An 18,033-nucleotide genomic window follows, 5' to 3' on the forward strand; every position below is an offset into this window, starting at 1 on the left:
ATTTACATTTTAATGCTCAGTGCCTGGAACAGAGGCTGGAGCCTGAACTTTCAATGTTTTCAGATTTTGTTGGAACAGCCTGCAGGCTCTTCAACCCCCTCCCCTACCGAGACTCAGCAACAGTGTGTCTCTATTAATATCTATTTATAAAGGTCAGCCTAGTCTATATTTGAAACACAAAGAACCTTTTCAGAAAAGTGGATTATCTTTTACTATTGGTAAAATGCATAGGAAAAGCTAGGAGAGATAAAAAGCTGTTAAAACACAGGGACTATATTTAACATTTCTTATATTCCCCACAAGGCCTTTTACAGAGCAGACACTCAGTAAATGCCTGATAATAAAGATAGGAAATATTTGTTCTATTTTGAAAAAAGATCACTCTTTTGAAGAAGTATGAGTATCAGTATCTTACAGGATTCATAGTAGAATTTCAAATGCGTATTGTGATAAGAACTATGGCAGGGGCAAACTAGGGGCTCAATAAATGAAGCTTAACCCTCATGTATACCTTCCAGGATTTCTATCTCCACTGTTTGCCTTAAAACCTATTAGAAAATGAAAAGGAGACCAAAGCAATGCTGCACCTATCTGGTAGTGTTGCTGTTATCTGTGAAACCAACTACAAATTATTAAGCTTAAGTTCTTCAATCTGCATGCATCACCATTATTCTCTGATGTTTCGTCAATATTAACACAGGGCAGAGTATCTATTGCTACTTGAGCCTTACTCCTTAAAGTTAACTCATTAATACACTTCAAATCCCACAACCAAAATGCTCTTTGAATGATGTTATTGCACTGTAATTTTTATAAGGTACATGCCAAGAAACACTTTCAATACATTTTATTGGGTATCTAATATGTGTCAGGGAGTATGCTGGCATTGGGTATAAGAAGTTCACTTATTTTAACTAAAACTTATTCAGTGCTCATTACCAAGAACAGACCCTGCACCAGCTTATTATCTAGTAGGGAAGGAAGACATTTAATAAGCAACTACAATTGCCAGTTTTCAGAAACAAGTCCATATGAGATCCCAAGAAGACAAAAGTCATCAAGGATCAAGGTAAGGAGGAAAGCAGACTGCAGTCAGGCAAACGACTTGAATATTACTTGATAAATGCTATACCAACATATGGCCAAAGTACTATCAAAATACAATAGTGGGAGTATTTCATTCTCTCTGGAGGCTTCGGGAGGGCATCAGAAAGGAGGTGAAATTTTCAGGGACTAATAAACTTACTCTAGGCTGATGGTACTCAGAAAGGAATTTGTTCTCGAAAGTGCACGCACGGCATGGTTGGGGGACTCCAAGTACCAAGCGTGAGGGATGCTCATCAGACTCACTGATTCTTTAGCTCCCAGGCCAAGCACCACAAGCTAGTTGAACCAGTCTGAGTGGGACTTGATATTTCAGATCGCATCTCAGATTTCCGCCCCCCCACTAGAGTGTAGGGTTGCCAGATAAAATCTGAGATGTCTAGTTAAATTTGAATTTCAGATAAACGACGAATAATTTAGTGAAGTCCCCAATATTTGGGCCATACATTAGAAACTACTTGTTGTTTATCTGAAATTCAAAATTCATATTTTTATTTGCTTTAACTTTTTCTTTGTGTATTTTTATTTGCCACATCTGGCAACTCTACCAGAATGGCAAGAACCGGCACGGTTCTGCTGTGGCACAAACGATCACAAACAAAATGCCACTATGACCCTAGCTTACTGTAGCCTTCTCATCCAAAATCTCTCCAATCGCAAGCAATCAGGGAGCTAACAGGCCTCCAGCAAAGACACGCTCTAACCAGACAACCAGAGAACCCACCCAATGGACTGCAGCGCCCAGAAGACAGAGACTGGCGCAAGCGCGTACTGACGTTGCAGCCCACGCTTACAGGGCGGGGACGACTGAGCGCCGCTCTTAGACGTGACCCCAGCGCCTCTTTGTGATTGGCTGGTTCGGGGGCGCGGCGCTCGGGCGAGGCCGCCTCGGATTGGTGGTTCGGGGCGGCGGGGCGGGACTCCGGCTGCAGCCGCGGGAGGTCCGGACACAGGCGGCCATGGGACTCGCCGGTAAGTGCGCGCCTGTTCTGTCTTCTTCCGCACTCTCGGCCGCTTCCGGATATGGCTGTTCTGTGCCCGTAGGAGCGTGGCGAGCGAGGGAGGGGTGACACTGACACGCGTCAAAGCCCGGAAGTAGGGTCGGAGGGTCTCCGGAGTGGAGTGGGGCGGAGGGTGCGTTGAGGGCGGCTGTGCTGGAGCCGGTTCCGCTGGTGCAGCGAGGGACTGGAGGCTCCAGGACCCCGGCTCTCAGACCCCTGCCCACTCTTGCTGTTTTCCTCCTCTTTTTGGGCCTTGCCAGACCCTGCTTGACCTCCGCGGGGTCGCCGACTGAGCGGGGGCATCCCCTCCTTGGCCCTAGCGTTCCCCAGCGACGTCTCAGGGAGTGAAGCTCGGGCAGTGCTCAGGGGCTCGGTGAAAGTACCATCCTCTTGACTCTACAACCCCTGCCTGGTCCACTAAGGCTCCTCAGAAGCGTCTACTGCTAACAACTGCCCGGGGCTCGTTGGCCATGGTCGAGAATTTTCCGGTCATGTTGCAGTTGCCACTTAAAGTGGCTGGGTGGGGTCCTTGTACAAATCACTCAAGTTGTCTGGCATTTCATTTGTAAAGCGAGGTATACACTAGATCTCTAAGCTCTTTTTCAGTTTTGAAATCCAAGATTCTGTGATTGTGTGGTATATTGAGCTTTTACACAATAAAGATGTTAGGAATGATAACCTGGTAGAAGTGGGCAGACTCATCTGACAGAACGTTGCAGGTTAATGACAAAATTTTAAATGATTGCATTTGGTTTATTGCTCACTGTTTTCATTATCATTCATCTTTTAAAACTGTATAGAACTGGAAGTTCAAGTTTAGGTGACACCACAGTAAGAAAATGTTGGGTAAGTCACCTAAAAGTACAACCTTGAGAAATTTCAATATTTGGTAATATTGAATCTCAGTTAGTAAATTCAGTTCAATAAAGTCTTATGGAGTCTTTCTGAGAATATATTTAAAATGTAGATGAATTTATTGCAGAGACTAGATAGTTAAGACTTCATACACACAGTTAAGTTGCATTTTCTGAGTTTACAGGTGCAATCTGAAACTCAGAGCTTTAGGATGGCTTCCCATTGTATAGTTGTTTCTGGAGCCTTGGAAATCTCATTTGTAAAGCTAAGGGAGAGTTTCGCTAGATCTCCAAGATACTTTTTAGCTTTAGAAGTCTAAGAATCTTAATAGTACTACATATTGAGTGGGCATTTCATGTTGATATGGCTTTAGGGGACCCCTGAGATAAAAATTTCCCACTTTAGATGTAGTAAGTGGTCTCAGATACAGCCTGTCTCTAGTTCAGCTTTTCAGACTCCACACTGAAGGGAGGGGCACTCAAGGAAGGCCTACATAACTGAAAGAAAGGTTAAGAAAAAAGTGAAGGAAGCAATTAGATTATTGCTGTCTTTGAAGATGGAAGGAGAAAGTGTGGATTGTCCGCAGCATGTGCTCTGGGTGTCATTTGAAGAATGTGCTCTCAAAAAGTTCCAACTCCAGGTATATTTTAGTATAAACCATAAAGCTAATACTAGGAGAACTTTATGAGATTAATTGAATCAGTGGCTAAGCTCTAGAGCAAGGGGTTGGGAAACTCTATGTAAAGGGCCAGATAGTAAATATTTTGGGCTCTGTGAGTCATGGCCCCTGTCACAGCTACTGTGCTATTGCAGCACAAAAGTAGCCGTTCACATAAATAAATGGGCAAGTTTGTATTCCTATAAAACTTTTATTTACAAAAACAGGCAGTGGACCAGTATAACTAAGTTTGAATCTGGGCCTGTTTTAGTTATCTTATTGTATATCAAACCACTTCAAAACTTAGTGGTATAAAACAAGAGCCATTTATTATTTCATGATATTTAATTATTTCATGCCTGTTATTTTTTATGATTCTGCAATCAGCTAGACTCAGCTGGGTGGTTCTTCTGCCAGTCTTGCCAGTGGTCACTAGGGAGGCTGCATTTAGCAGGCAAGTTGGCTAGAGACTGGGCCCAGCTGAGAACATGGGGATGGCTGGGCCTCTGGTTCTCTCCATATTGTCTCTCCTATTGTCACTCTAGCACGGTAGCTGGACTTTTCACATGTTGGCTTAGGATATCCAAGAGTGTACAAGTGGAAACCACTGTACCTTTTTCAGGCTAAGGCCAAAAATTTGCACATAATTTCCACCCTGTCCTATGGGTTAAACCAGGTCCAAATCCAAGGGGAGGGGACTATACAGGGGCATAAATACTAGGAGGCATGACTACTAATGAAACAGACTGCCACATTGTTCTACCTCTAAGTAGCTACCTCTGAGTAGCTACTTAGAACCTCTGCATTCGTCCTAACACTGAATAATCATGGACAAATTCCTTAACATCTTTAAGCTTTAGACTTTCAATTTATAAGATGGAGTCTTAGGGTTTTGGTGAGGCTGCAATAAGATATAGAAAACTCAGCATGTAGTGGCTGATGTATAGTGAGCATTTAGTAAGTAGAAGCTGGTAAAGTGATAAAAGTGAGGGGAAATATATATGTGCATATGTGTGTATACATATTTAATTATTGTAACGAACTAGGTTGTTTCCATGGCAAACCATTAGGTACTGTGATGTAACAAACTTATTTAAAATTGTGTGTTGTAGCAGTATTTTTAGAGCAAAATTAAGACATTGCAGAATCTAGTTTTGTTGTATGGCACATAGTAAATGCTAAGCAAGTAAATGTTGTCAAATGAGTAAATTCATTATATGCTTTGTTTTTATTTCTAAGGCAAAAGCTAACAAATTTACAATAACATTAAAACAGTATTTATATCTGGATTTAGGATATGAAATGTGTTTGGTCTCTGAGCTGAGATCTTGTTTTACTCTCTTTTTCAGGTAATAAAGGATACATCTTAACTGGGTTGCTTTAAGAACTGATGCCTAATCATCTCAGCATGGCCTATAGAGGAGATGGGTGCAGCCAGCCTCCCTCAGCTATACTCTCTTGGGTTAGCCCTAGAAGTCTTCCCACACATAGAACCCGTACCCATAATATATGCATGGTATCTGACTTTTTCTATCCAAATATGGGAGGTGTGGAAAGCCACATTTACCAGCTCTCTCAGTGCCTGATTGAAAGAGGGCATAAGGTTATAATTGTCACCCATGCTTACGGAAATCGAAAAGGCATCCGTTACCTCGTTAATGGCCTCAAAGTCTATTACTTGCCTCTGAAAGTCATGTACAACCAGTCTACAGCCACGACCCTCTTTCACAGTCTACCATTGCTCAGGTACATATTTGTTCGAGAGAGAGTCACAATAATCCATTCACATAGTTCTTTTTCTGCCATGGCCCATGATGCTCTCTTCCATGCCAAGACAATGGGGCTTCAGACAGTCTTCACGGACCATTCTCTTTTTGGATTTGCTGATGTCAGCTCGGTGCTTACAAACAAGCTTTTAACTGTGTCTCTTTGTGACACAAATCACATCATTTGTGTCTCTTATACTAGTAAGGAAAATACTGTATTAAGAGCAGCACTGAATCCTGAGATAGTGTCCGTCATTCCTAATGCTGTAGATCCTACTGACTTCACTCCAGACCCATTTAGAAGGCATGATAGTATAATAACTATTGTTGTTGTCAGCAGACTTGTTTACAGAAAAGGTAATGAAATGACAGCCTTAATTGCAGATATTTTTCACTATAGAAAGCTTTTGAATACTTGTATATAGTGATTGTTTGGCTTTTCATTTTCTTTGTGGTTTACTAACTACTTCTGCGTTAAATATAGCAAAGAAAGTTCTAATAGTGGTTTATATTGGAAGAGAAATTTTTAGAGTTGTGAATGCTGTCCCCCAACCTTTGATATTTTGATGGTTACTGAAAAATAAAAATAACCTGATGCTGTTTAATTGATCAGGTCTTTTTAAAAATTAAAATAGCCCTGTACATGTGGTAAGAAGTAAAGGGCAGAGCCCACTGCATGACCTTTTCTTTCTGGTTGCAAAAGTAATATGTTTTCATTGCAGATATTTTGAAAACTAAGAAAAGCTCAAAGATGAAAATGAAAATCAGCTGTAACTGTATTATTCAGATATGACCCTAATGAACGTTTTGATCTGTAGCTTTCCTGTCTTTTTTATGCATATGTACGTATGCTGAAAAATCAATGGGCTTGTTCTGCACTTTACTATTTTGTACCTTGTTTGTTTCCTTTAATCATATATAAGACATTAGTAACATATTGGCAGGTAAGTGATGAAGAAAGGGGATTAGATGGCCCAGGGCCACATTGTGGCTCTATCCTTGTTGTATGATCAAGGACAAGTTACTTAACATCTCTAAATCTCAGTTTTTTCATTTGTGTAATTTAGCCAACAATGGGAACCTCCTGAGGATTCAGTGATAGTTCCTATAAACTGTTAGCCCAGTTTGTATTTGATAAATGTCCACTATTATCAAGGAGGATTTTTTTAGTGCCCCTGCAGCACTTAGTGGACACTGCAGTTGAATTTGTGGAGGCTTGTTTACTAAATGTCTGAAACAGTCTGGTTATTAGAAACATGTAAGTAGTCTTCTAGATGCTATTTGAAAACCTGTCCAGTAATCAAAATTTCCATTTGAAGTAGGGAATCATTAAAAATAATGTATACCCCCCTTAAATATTTGAATTTAACTCAAAATATTAACACACTGAGTTGCCAGTAGTTTGATGTAGGGCTGCAGGCTTTAAGTACTGATCCACTGATTTCAGCTGCATTATCTTACATAATGACTTTCAAAAAGCACAATCTACCATTGTCACTGTGGATTTCTTTTAAGTGTGATGAGAACGTACAGGCATATGAAGCAATGTGCTTCTGGAGTTTTGTTTTCAATGTTATACAGTGGTTTAGGACATCCCTCGTCTGACAAGACCTTCTTCCTGTGACTTTCCTTTATTGGACTTTTCAAACTGCTTAGCTTAGTTTTCATAGAAACTCATTTTGCCAGTTTATGTGTTATTAAAGTAAATTACCAATACAGTGACAAGTACAGCTGGCATCAAACACAATTGTGAACATATGCAACTGATTCTTGCTAAGCATGAAGCTCAGCAGTGTACCAGTGTATTGGGGAGTGGCCTCAAATCTAGATGTGGGCCTTGGTCAGTATACTTTACATTTGGGATGGAGAGCCTTGGCTGACCCAGCAGTTCTTGTAAGTGGAGGTTGGTGAGAAAAGTTCTACTCAACTGCATTTTCTAGGGTGAAGGCAATGATGTGCTTTCATTCTTTAATCAAGGAGATGTGAATGGACCAGCATTTTGTATTCTGAATCCCTCTTGGGAAATTGGTGATATGTTTGTTGTAACTTAGAAAATGTGCCTAATTTATTTTTTAATCAACTAGCATACCTGTGAGATAGCTAGCTAAGAAAGGGTATTATGCATGTATGAAGATCAGCAAAATTAACTACTGTACAAAGATTAAACCTGTTAACTTCACTAATGTGGTATTTTAAGCAGCTGAGCTAAACATCAATGGAGTGAAGGTATGGCCTTTTTCTGTTCTCAATTCAATAACTCAATGTTGATATTTGTTGAACCCTCTCCATATGCCAGGCACCCTGTAAAAAATAACATTCTGGGAAGGAATGGCCACATCTGTAGCCCTGTATTAATGGTCCATTCCTTATTTACAAATTAATGTCCTCAGGAGGTGTTCATTAGACCAGATGTCAAAAACCCACTGGAATATATTAAGTGAGAAAATAAGTCTGAATTCTCCTTGCCTAGGTTTTTTGGCTGGCTTCTTCCTGAGCCACCTTCTCCTTAGCGTGTTTTGCTCCCAGTCAGGGTTTGCCAGCGCTCTGTGCTTGTGCAGGCATGCCCCACTTCCCGCTGCAGGGGTAATGACAACTCACATTTGTATTCTGCAGTTGAGGAAGCCTGTGCATGCTACAGTACCTCATTTGACCCTCCCAACAACTGTAGGGTAGATGTTATCTGCATGTAACAAAGAAACTGAGTCTCAGAGAAGGTAAGTAACTTGCCCAGGTTACACAGTAAGTAACAGAGATGACAAACATGAGTCCTGCTCTTCTTGACTTAAGGTCTCCTGTTCCTCTACCCTTGCCTGCCTGGCCACTGTTATCCTAGGTTTGTAGATCAGAAGGTTCTTTAAAATGTTGTTAGACCAAGCTTTAAAAGTTTGAATTAGGAATTTTCGTTGTTCATTTTGTGTGATATGGCGATCGAAAGTCTCTGTATGTTCCATTGTGTTAAACTCTTCTTAGAGGTGCCAGAATAATTTTTTCATAGTGCAGGAAAAACCCTTTATTCTTAGAATAAAATTTATAGATCATTGACAATATTAATCAGTTTCATTTCTTATAAGGTGGTTCTCAGGATTAAATGACATAGTGCATTTAAAATATGTTGCCTGACATAGTAAACATTTAGTTAAAGTAGCTATTATCAGCAATTATTATTTGCTTGTGTTGTTTTTTTGGTTTTTTGTTTGAAGAGTGGGCTTTTAACCTTGTGTGAGAAAGGAGAGAAAGAGGAAGCGAGGAGAAAGGAAGAAAATGAAAAGAAAAGAAGGAATTGTAGGTAGCTAAATGTTAAGTTGTTAATTTACCTTCTGGTTTATCTAGAAATTCAATCAATGAATTTGGTAATTGTCTTGACACAAAGATAGCTAAAGTTTTAATGAGAAGACTTCATAATTCAGAAAAGTTGTATGTGAATTTATTTTTTATGCATGCAAACATATTTTGAAAATACCAGCAGAGTTTACTTAATGATTCTTACTTTGCATTGTTTAATAAAAATGACCCTATATATATAATTTCTCCCACCATCTATTTTATAATTGATCTGCCTGTTTTGGGGAAGATTGATGTAAGAAATGCAATTCTTGTGTGTGTATGCATTTTTTAAATTAATAAACAGCTCTAAGTGGATTATTTTGCGTTTACTTTTGAATGTGTATGATTTGTAATTGTTAATGAACTAAATTCCTAAATATTGTCAACATTGCTGTTACTTTGGATAGCCACAACTTTTTGATTGGTAGAGCATGCTTTACTTTATTGCCTTGTATTACCTGAGATTGTATTTACATATTATAAGAAAGTCATTTTTTTAAAAAAGAAACAAAGGTGTATCCTTTTGTTCCATGGACTATAATGATCTGACAGTTGAAGTCCTGCTACCTTCACTTACTCCCATTCCAAGAAAGTGGGATATAGCTTGTTTGGATGGACTATTGCTTTAAATTTTGCTAATACCATAGTGTTCACTGCAAAATTCTCTGTACAAACTGCATTTTCAACAAAGTGGAGGCAACAGACTTTGTTGCTTAGCCCTTTCCTACAGCAGGAAGTAGAATCATAGACTGATAGAATTTTATAGCTGAAAGAGACTTTAGGTACGTATGTCTCTTCATCTTGTAGACCAGGAAACTTCCCGTGATCAAAGGGCTTGTTCGTAAAAAAGCTGGGACAAGACCTAGATCTTCAGTCAGCTGCGTGCTCTGGAGAAAGCTAACTCAAACCTTAGCCACCAAAAATACCGTTTTTAGAAGTGGGCTACATATACACACAAGTGAGTAACAAAGAGTAGTTTATTGAAATGGAAAAGAATTGTCCATATTTTGGGTGTGTAGAAGATCACAATGCATGTCAAGGTCTATCTCTTCAAGAACTGCAACTTTTGGGGAACCACTGGAAGTTTGTGAACAATTCCACCCTCCTGGGAAAGGTTTAAGAGAGTTAGTTTCTCTACTTTAAGGAATGCACAGCTAATAATTTTCAAAGTGAGTGGATTCCCAGTAGTTCCAATGAATTTTTTTTAAAAGTTTAAATGTTAATATCTCCAACATTCAACTTTATATTTTCAGGAACTGATTTGCTTAGTGGTATAATACCTGAACTCTGTCAGAAATATCCAGATTTAAATTTCCTAATTGGAGGAGAGGGACCAAAGAGAATCATTTTGGAAGAAGTTCGGGAAAGATACCAGCTACATGACAGGTATTGATTCCATATTGTCTTAAATGAGAAAATATCAATTATCTATATTCGATTTTGACTACATGCCAGCCTTAGGTGTGCTGCTTCTCCTACATGTAATTGATACAAAAATGTAATGCAAGGCCTGTTTTTAAAAAAATGTATATAAAATAGGAAACCTAGTTAAAGAGTCCACAATTTTATTTTATTTTTCATTAGCCCAATATTATTTGACTTTGGCGGGCAGTTGTTGGAGGCACCATAGAAGCCACAAAAAAAACAACTGCTTTGATTGGAAATGTTTGCAGATTTCCAAGCCATACTGTGTTGTCATTTAAATAGCATGGCTCAAATCATGTAAATTGCCCTGCACATACAGATTTGGACAGGTCTCTTCCTCAGTAACAATGTAACAAATGAGCTGCGTATGTGTGAAGCATCAATTTTAAAAGGGTAATTTTCCTGTTTAGAATTGATACTTTGATATTTAATCATCAAAATATATTAATATTTTTATCACATGCAAACTAGTTTTGGAAAAGATGGAATTTGATATGTATAACAACAGTTAGAAATATGTTTGCTATGTGAGTTTTAACCCAATAGCTTTATAAGGCTATTTCTGTTAGATCAGTGTTTCATGATACTCATCTTTAGAGTTAGAAAACATTAGCAGCAGTAAGAATCTAAGTGTAACACAAATAGCAGACTTGGCTTATAAATTTCTTTTGTAGCATGATTTTTCACTTCCTTCTTTCTTCCCCTCTCATTTAAAAAATCAGGGTGCATCTTTTGGGAGCTTTAGAACACAAGGATGTTAGAAATGTCTTAGTTCAAGGACACATTTTTCTTAATACCTCCCTTACCGAAGCATTCTGCATGGCGATCGTGGAAGCAGCCAGTTGTGGTTTACAGGTAAAAGCTTTGAGGGCATATATTGTTGAGTTTTCTGTATTCATATTTTGAAAAATAATGAGATACATTCATAATAATTTCTTAACTTGGTTTTGTTCATCTTCCTGACATGTGATTATGGTGGAACATATGTTCTTTCTTTCTTTCTTTTTAAGGTTGTAAGTACCAAGGTTGGTGGAATTCCTGAGGTGCTTCCAGAAAATCTTATTATTTTATGTGAGCCTTCAGTAAAATCTTTGTGTGAAGGGTTGGAAAAAGCTATTTTCCAACTGAAGTCGGGGACATTGCTAGCTCCAGAAAATATCCATAACGTAGTAAAGACTTTCTACACCTGGAGGAATGTTGCAGAGAGAACTGAAAAAGTATGTCACGTGCTGAGAAAAGATTGTGTCTGAGCTCTTACTTGATGTTTCACATACACGTTTGCTTTTTCTTACATACAGGTTTACCATTTCTGTTCTATTGCTTAAGTTTATGAAATCACTTCCAAATGAAAAGAAACAAACTGCATTAGTTTGGGCACACATGTTGTTCTGAGTGTCTAGTCTTTGACATTGCATTTGATATCTAGTCATTGCATTTGATATCTGGTCATTGCATTTGATATCTGAAAATAGCAGTAATACAGTCTAGCTCCCTCATTAAACTGAGCATAAAGAAGTTACAGAATTTTCTAGAAGTCACAGTGATTAGAAGCAAAACTAGCATGAAAATCTGTTCTTCAATATTTTCTTGAGGCTGTTCATAATTCTAAAGCATAGGAAATAATATAGTTTTGCCGATTGTGGCAACTTTGTAACTTACAAATATTTAATTCAGGCTACTTTGTAAACCTCTTGTGGCACTTTTGCTAACTACTGTGATTTTCTTCAGGAAAAGGATTTTTGCATCTTTGGGCTGATTGAGAACATAAGTTAGAATTCAAAATGTACATGATAAAAGTTGGAAAAATGATCACAAATAAAAAGCAACAATGGAGAATTTCCAAAAGGATAGGAACAGGAAATAGATTAACATTCTGAGGTGGAAGAGTACAGTTGTGGGAAATGGTTCCTGACTTTGAGTTAGGGACTTCATTTATTCTACTCACTTTCTTCCTTTATGTCTTTCTCATGCCTTTCTGTACCTCATGCCTCTTATTACCGTGTAACAAGCTGAATAAAAACAATTTGGCTTCTTAGAATGTAGAAGTTGTGAACCAGAAAGACAGCCAGGTAGAGCATGGAGAAGGCAGTGGTTTAGGCTGATGCTTTATACTATCACTGTATTCAGTGGGGCAGTGAGCTCTTAGCCTGGAGTTGAGAACAGTTCTTTACCTTAAGGCTTTCTTATTTGAATTGTAAATTCCAATACATAAGATCAACTCATATTTGAATGTAAGTTGAAAAAAGTCCTGTCTCTACAAATCGCCATATATATTTTCCATTGAAATATGAGACACTTGAAATAAACATTTTTAACTGAAGTATTTCTGAGTTATCCTGACTTTTTAAATGTCTTGTACTATCTCCACCCATATGAAATAGCTGCCTTTTCCTTTGGAAGTTGGAGTATAACACTGATTACCTGTTAGGAGTGCATGTCAGTGTCACCTCATAGCCTTTTCAGACTCTGTACACTCCTTCATGTCCTCCTGTCTCCTCAACCACTCCCTGGATTCTTATGTTACTCTTTAGGAGCAGAGGTGAAATTTGGGATATGGTTGACAGGGATATTTGATGGAAAACCACAGCTTTGTGTGTTATGACTTGACCTTCTTTATTGACATCATATAAACCTCAGAAATTTGAGCCACTGTAGGTAATAAATTCAGAGGGGAAGAACTATGGTGACAGTTTATTAAGGGAGCTAATTGGAATTTTTTTTTTGTGACTACATATTTTCTTTAAGTTACGCTTAAAATAATAGTGAAGCATCTATTTTTTTTTTCTATTTTATACTCTCTGGTGATCTATAGTATACATTTAGGAAAACATAAATCTTTGTCTATAATGAATTGTCAGTTGGAAATTATTTTATCACTTAAGATCATAAATAAATTAATTGACCTGAAATAAAGATGGACGGTTCAGTTTATAGTTACTCTTTTAACTTGAGATTTTGATCCTTTTCAACTCCTTCCTCTTAGTTTAACTGTGCTATTTAGAAAATTGACTATGAAATTAAATTGAAGTTCATGCTGAAAAAATACTTTTTCAGTTACAATTCACCAGTGTTAGCATAATTCTCAACATAATTCTGATTAAAATATTTGTAATCACAATGTTCTCAGGATAAAAGAGCTGGATGTAAATATGCTGTATCTTTCAAAGGTCATTGACCTGCAGAACTTGCAGTGCATCTTAAAACTTGAGTTCAGAAGACCGTTATGGGTTGGATATGTGAGACTAAGCACAAGTAATGCTCAAATGCAATTAAAGAAAAAAGAATGCTGGCCCATTTGATGTATTCTAAACAAGTACGTTTAAAGATCTTTGTTAATATTTTAGAGTTTAGTACTTAGCAGTGTTTTTAAAAAAGCAAGCCACTTACTACCAATTTTCAGCAATAAACTTTATTACATTTGCCGGTGTTTGACCTATACCATCTATTAGAATTTCTCGTATCTCTTTCCCTCCTTTTATTTGAAATCCGTGCCATTTGTGCCTAGCAACATGGACGGCTTCATGCATCTGTTGAAAGAGCCTCCCTGTACCCAGTAGCACACTAGATTGTAGCTCTCTGATTGTGGTTGATGTCTGCCAGATGCCAGTGAGAGCTGTCTCAGCTGAGTCAAGCAAGGAATCTTCAAAGGCCAATCCTGCTTCAGTACTGCTGAAATCATTGCTGAATTAAATATCCCCCCTACAGTGGTGATCCAAAAAGCTATTCAGACTTTGCAGGACTTTGGAATTCTAGGCTATAATTGATGGTGTTCCCCTAGGGGAGAGGAACTGTGGCTTATTCTTTGTATCACACAGTGTCTAGCCCAGCGTTTTGCCCAGAATGAGTGCCCAATAAGGTTGAATCAAATGGCAGTAATTATTGTGATTAAGTTCATTAAGGACATCATTACTGTAACAACAACAAAGTGTGAGCGACTTCTGTTTGCATGTATTTATAAAAGGTTACTGCGGGAGCAGGTCGTTGTTTGGTATGTGATGGGTCAGAGTGCTCATTCTTGGCTTCTCACCTGCCAGGTGTATGACCGGGTGTCACTGGAAGCTGTGTTGCCAATGGACAGACGACTAAACAGGCTCATCTCTCACTGCGGCCCAGTAACAGGCTACATTTTTGCTTTGTTGGCTGTTCTCAACTTTCTCTTCCTCGTTTTCCTGAAATGGATGACTCCAGATTCTGTCATTGATGTTGCAATAGATGCCACTGGGCCAAGAGGTGCCTGGACTCATCAGTATTCTCCCCGAAGGAGAGGGAGTGAGAATAATGTTATATCTAAAACCAGGTAGAAGAAAGCCTGGATTGTAAGATTTTAAGCATTTGTAATAGCTCTATTAAGACTATTGAAAATAACCTTGCTTTGGGGGGTTTTGGTTTTTTAAAGTTAATTTAGTAAGTTATGCTACCTCTATATCATTCAAAGTTTTCTTTTGAGGAAAGATAAAAAACTTATGCAATTCCTGAGGGTAGAAGCTCCTTACACTTACTTAAAATTTAGGAGAGAACATTTAAGCCACTCAGGTATGAAATTTTTCAGACTACTGAAATCCTTCTAGCAGAGATGTTTTAACATTATATTTTGAGAGCTTTGGGTGCTGAATGGCCAAATGTTTTCTGGGCATTTTTTGGCCAGTTTTTACTGTTATACCATTAGACATTAATTAGACACTCACCAGATGTTTACATGTTTTCTTTAGGGAAGTACAACAACTATATGAACTATTTTAAGTCACATTCGTATACATTTATTAGAGATCTAAGTCATGTTCTTAAACATTTATTGGGTCCACTCAGTAAGTGTTCCATATAATCAACAGGTTTCTTGAGTAAGATGGTTCATTAGTTACCAGCACATTTTGAGCACCTGCTATGTGTAGAATGTTGAACCAGATACTTCTGCCTTTACAGACCAGGGGTGTATTCATTGTTTATCATTGAAATGGCTTACTTCATTGTAGTCATGGTTGACATGAAATGGTAAAATGTCCAACATGCCAAGAATGCTCAGGCTAGTTAATACCAGGAAAAAAAATCACTGACACACTCCTAGTACTTTGATCCTGTTGTATGAATTTTCCTAGGTAGAGCCTTCGTCTGCAATTGTGTTTACGAAGATATTTTTTGCTTTTCAAATACTAGGGACCGACATCACTGTTGATGATAACGCAGAGAAACCCTCCACATTTTTCAGTGCATAATTTAGTCCTCTGTAAATGCCTTCGTGTTTTCTGAGCAGAATGTATGAGGTGTGCCATCTCAAAACCAGCTGCTACCCTGTCCTTTTGGTATGAGTCACTACCCTTCACTGTGGCCTCTCTCATGTCTGATAAGTATTGTCAGTGTTGCAAAGGCTTTGTTCCAGAATGTTTTATTTATGGCAAACCAAGTCTGAAAATTTTAGGAATGCAATGTCTTTGTGGGTGGACGTTGTTAACTATAAGTGTTGTTGCCCAGAGCCATGGGTTTTTTAACCCCAAATTATCCACATGGTGTGTATTATTAATTCTTTGAACTCTTTAGAATAAGTTTTTGTGAGAAAAGGACTGTGAAATTAAAACAATGAGACACTCGTGGGTGCACTGGATTGATTCCGTCAGTATTGTGATTCTGTACAGAATTTTTTTAGATGATGACAACATTCAAAAACTTCTTACTTTTTAAAAAGTATTTTAACATGCCTATTAACTGGTTGCACTGATGTAAAAGAAATATATTTGTGTTTTGTTTGTACTAAAACACAAATGCAAGAATGAAATTTTTAAAATCTAGAAGTTAGAGTTTCTTTTGTTGGAGAAAAATGAACTGATCCAAACCAGTCTAGTTGGGTTTTTATGCACAGAAACTCATGTATAATTATGAAGCAAACCATGCCAACATTCATGGTAAAGTGAGAAACTGTAACATTTGATTTGATTTATTCTACTCAGCAGTTTTTAAAGGAACACTACCATTCCAGTTTTTCTTATATTTTTTGCTTCTTAATTTTTTTAACCATCATTTAATTCTTAATTTGTCATTTATTTTTAAGATTGAAATAAGATTTAAAGTTAGTTGCCTTTGCATGTAAACTATGTAATTTTCCATTTTTCCCCTTTTTTTAACAAATGAAAGTAAATTTATTTGTCTTACATCAATCTTAATTTTCAGCCTTCCTGGATACCTTAATTGTAACTGTCAGTATTGCACTGATCAGTGTGTGGAAACACATTGTTCTACCCTGCTACTTACATTTATTTGAAAGTGAACTTATAGTGATGAGGAATTTATTAAAAACATACTGTATTTCTTTGGATGTTATGAAAGATGGCATATATAAAACTGATTTGTTAAAACATGCTACATATCCAAAAATAAAGATCAGAATAACATTTTTATAATTTTCTGAGTTTGTCTCGTTTTATGAACAGGGTATATTACTTACTGGTAGAACACTGTCCCCCTGCCCCACACTTTCTTTTCCAGTGCAACTTGGTGTGTTGCTTGGTCTGTTAGTAAAACAGGAAACATCCTTCAGATGATGAATTACTCTGTCATCTTTTTACTTCTAGAGTATATTCTCTCTTTTACTCATGGAGTAGCAAGTTCGTTTCCTGATCCAAACAAACTTTTTTGTTTTTCACTGCTGTAGAGTTATCACGTGAGACAAATGAAATCCTCTACAAACTATTGTGTGTGTGAACTATGTAATTATACTTTCTATCTTGCCAGCTATTTTGAGAGAAATTTGAATTTTGACTTCATTTACAGAAGCCCAGCTTCCCCCACCCCTTTTGTTGGAAGCAGTGGAAAACAGTCACCTACATTCATATGTTTGTTTGTTTTTTATTTGAGCACAAAAGTTCAGGCCACATACACTGCCCATGTCCCACCCATCCCACCGAGTGAGAACTTCAAGCATGTCCATTCCCCAGACAATGCGCAACGCACTCATCATGTAGGTATACACCCATCCCCTCTCCCCACCTCCCCCTCAGTCCGATACCCAATCGGTGTTATTCCCAAATGTCCACTTAGGTGATGATCAGGGAAACCAATTTGCTGGTGAGTACATGTGGTGCTTATTTTTCCATTCTTGGGATACTTCACTTAATAGAATGGGTTCCAACTCTCTCCAGGAGACCAAAAGGGACTTCGTATCACTGTTATTTCTTATAGCTGAGTAATACTCTATGGTATACATATACCACAGTTTACTAATCCACTCATGAATTGATGGGCACTTGGGTTGTTTCCACATCTTTGCAATTGTGAATTGTGCTGCTATAAACATTCGGGTACAGGTGTCTTTTTTATAGAATGACTTTTGTTCCTCTGGGTAGATGCCCAATAATGGGATTGCTACATTCATATGTTTTGATTTATCTTACACCAAAACTTATTTTTGGCATAGTCGGGGTATTATGGGTCTGTGTTTACTTTTGTAAAGTATTTTTAAAGTCCTCTTTAGCCATCTCTGCATTCCCAAATGAATGTGGCTTGATGCTAAATTGTGTCATCCTGTGGCTGGATTTTATGAAATTATGAAAATTTAAGTTCTATACAGAATTTGACTTGTATTCTACAGTACTTTGGAGAGTTGATCTTACTTTATCATGTATTTCTGGGTATGGCTTAGTGGTTCTCAACTCTCAATTGCAGGATGGGGGGGACGATTTTGTCCCCCCAGGGGACATCTGGCAATTTCTGGAGACATTTCTGATATTTAATGCTACTGGATGGGGGTGGGACATTGGCATCAAATGGGTAGAGGTCAAGGTTGCTGCTGAGCATTTTATAATGTTCCGGACTGCCCCCCCACAACAGAATATCTATCCCAAAATATCACTAGTGATAAGGCTGAGAAACCTGGTACTGTTTGTTTCATTTGTAGAATACACTGTGAATCAAC

The 18,033-nt window shown here is 37.9% G+C and overlaps 1 protein-coding gene across 7 annotated transcripts; it reads left to right on the forward strand.

The window, feature by feature from the left end:
* The first annotated feature begins 2,058 nt into the window (after positions 1 to 2,058).
* Positions 2,059 to 16,527, forward strand: PIGA (phosphatidylinositol glycan anchor biosynthesis class A). 7 transcript variants are annotated; one of them, XM_045537971.1, is made up of 6 exons: positions 2,059 to 2,076; positions 7,998 to 8,670; positions 9,962 to 10,094; positions 10,856 to 10,988; positions 11,144 to 11,350; positions 14,168 to 16,527. In XM_045537971.1, the coding sequence occupies exons 2-6, from the start codon at positions 8,646 to 8,648 to the stop codon at positions 14,432 to 14,434; spliced, it is 765 nt and encodes a 254-aa protein (XP_045393927.1). In that variant the 5' UTR covers positions 2,059 to 2,076; positions 7,998 to 8,645; the 3' UTR covers positions 14,435 to 16,527. The 7 variants fall into 7 exon arrangements, with proteins under 7 accessions (XP_045393927.1, XP_045393928.1, XP_045393926.1 ...); XM_045537972.1 differs by lacking the exon at positions 2,059 to 2,076 and adding an exon at positions 3,394 to 3,600; XM_045537973.1 differs by lacking the exon at positions 2,059 to 2,076 and having other exon boundaries at positions 6,936 to 8,098; positions 8,585 to 8,670.
* The last annotated feature ends 1,506 nt before the right edge of the window (positions 16,528 to 18,033 follow it).

Source organism: Lemur catta, chromosome X, assembly GCF_020740605.2.
Source record: "Lemur catta isolate mLemCat1 chromosome X, mLemCat1.pri, whole genome shotgun sequence".
Lineage (NCBI taxonomy): Eukaryota > Metazoa > Chordata > Mammalia > Primates > Lemuridae > Lemur > Lemur catta.

What these genes read in the sequence shown, in the direction of transcription:
- PIGA (XM_045537976.1), top strand. Translation starts at nt 5,009, where the DNA reads ATGCCTAATCATCTCAGCATGGCCTATAGAGGAGATGGGTGCAGCCAG. An exon ending in AGATACCAGCTACATGACAG is followed by an intron (nt 10,095 to 10,855) that starts GTATTGATTCCA and finishes TTAAAAAATCAG; the next exon opens with GGTGCATCTTTTGGGAGCTT. An exon ending in TTGCAGAGAGAACTGAAAAA is followed by an intron (nt 11,351 to 14,167) that starts GTATGTCACGTG and finishes CTCACCTGCCAG; the next exon opens with GTGTATGACCGGGTGTCACT.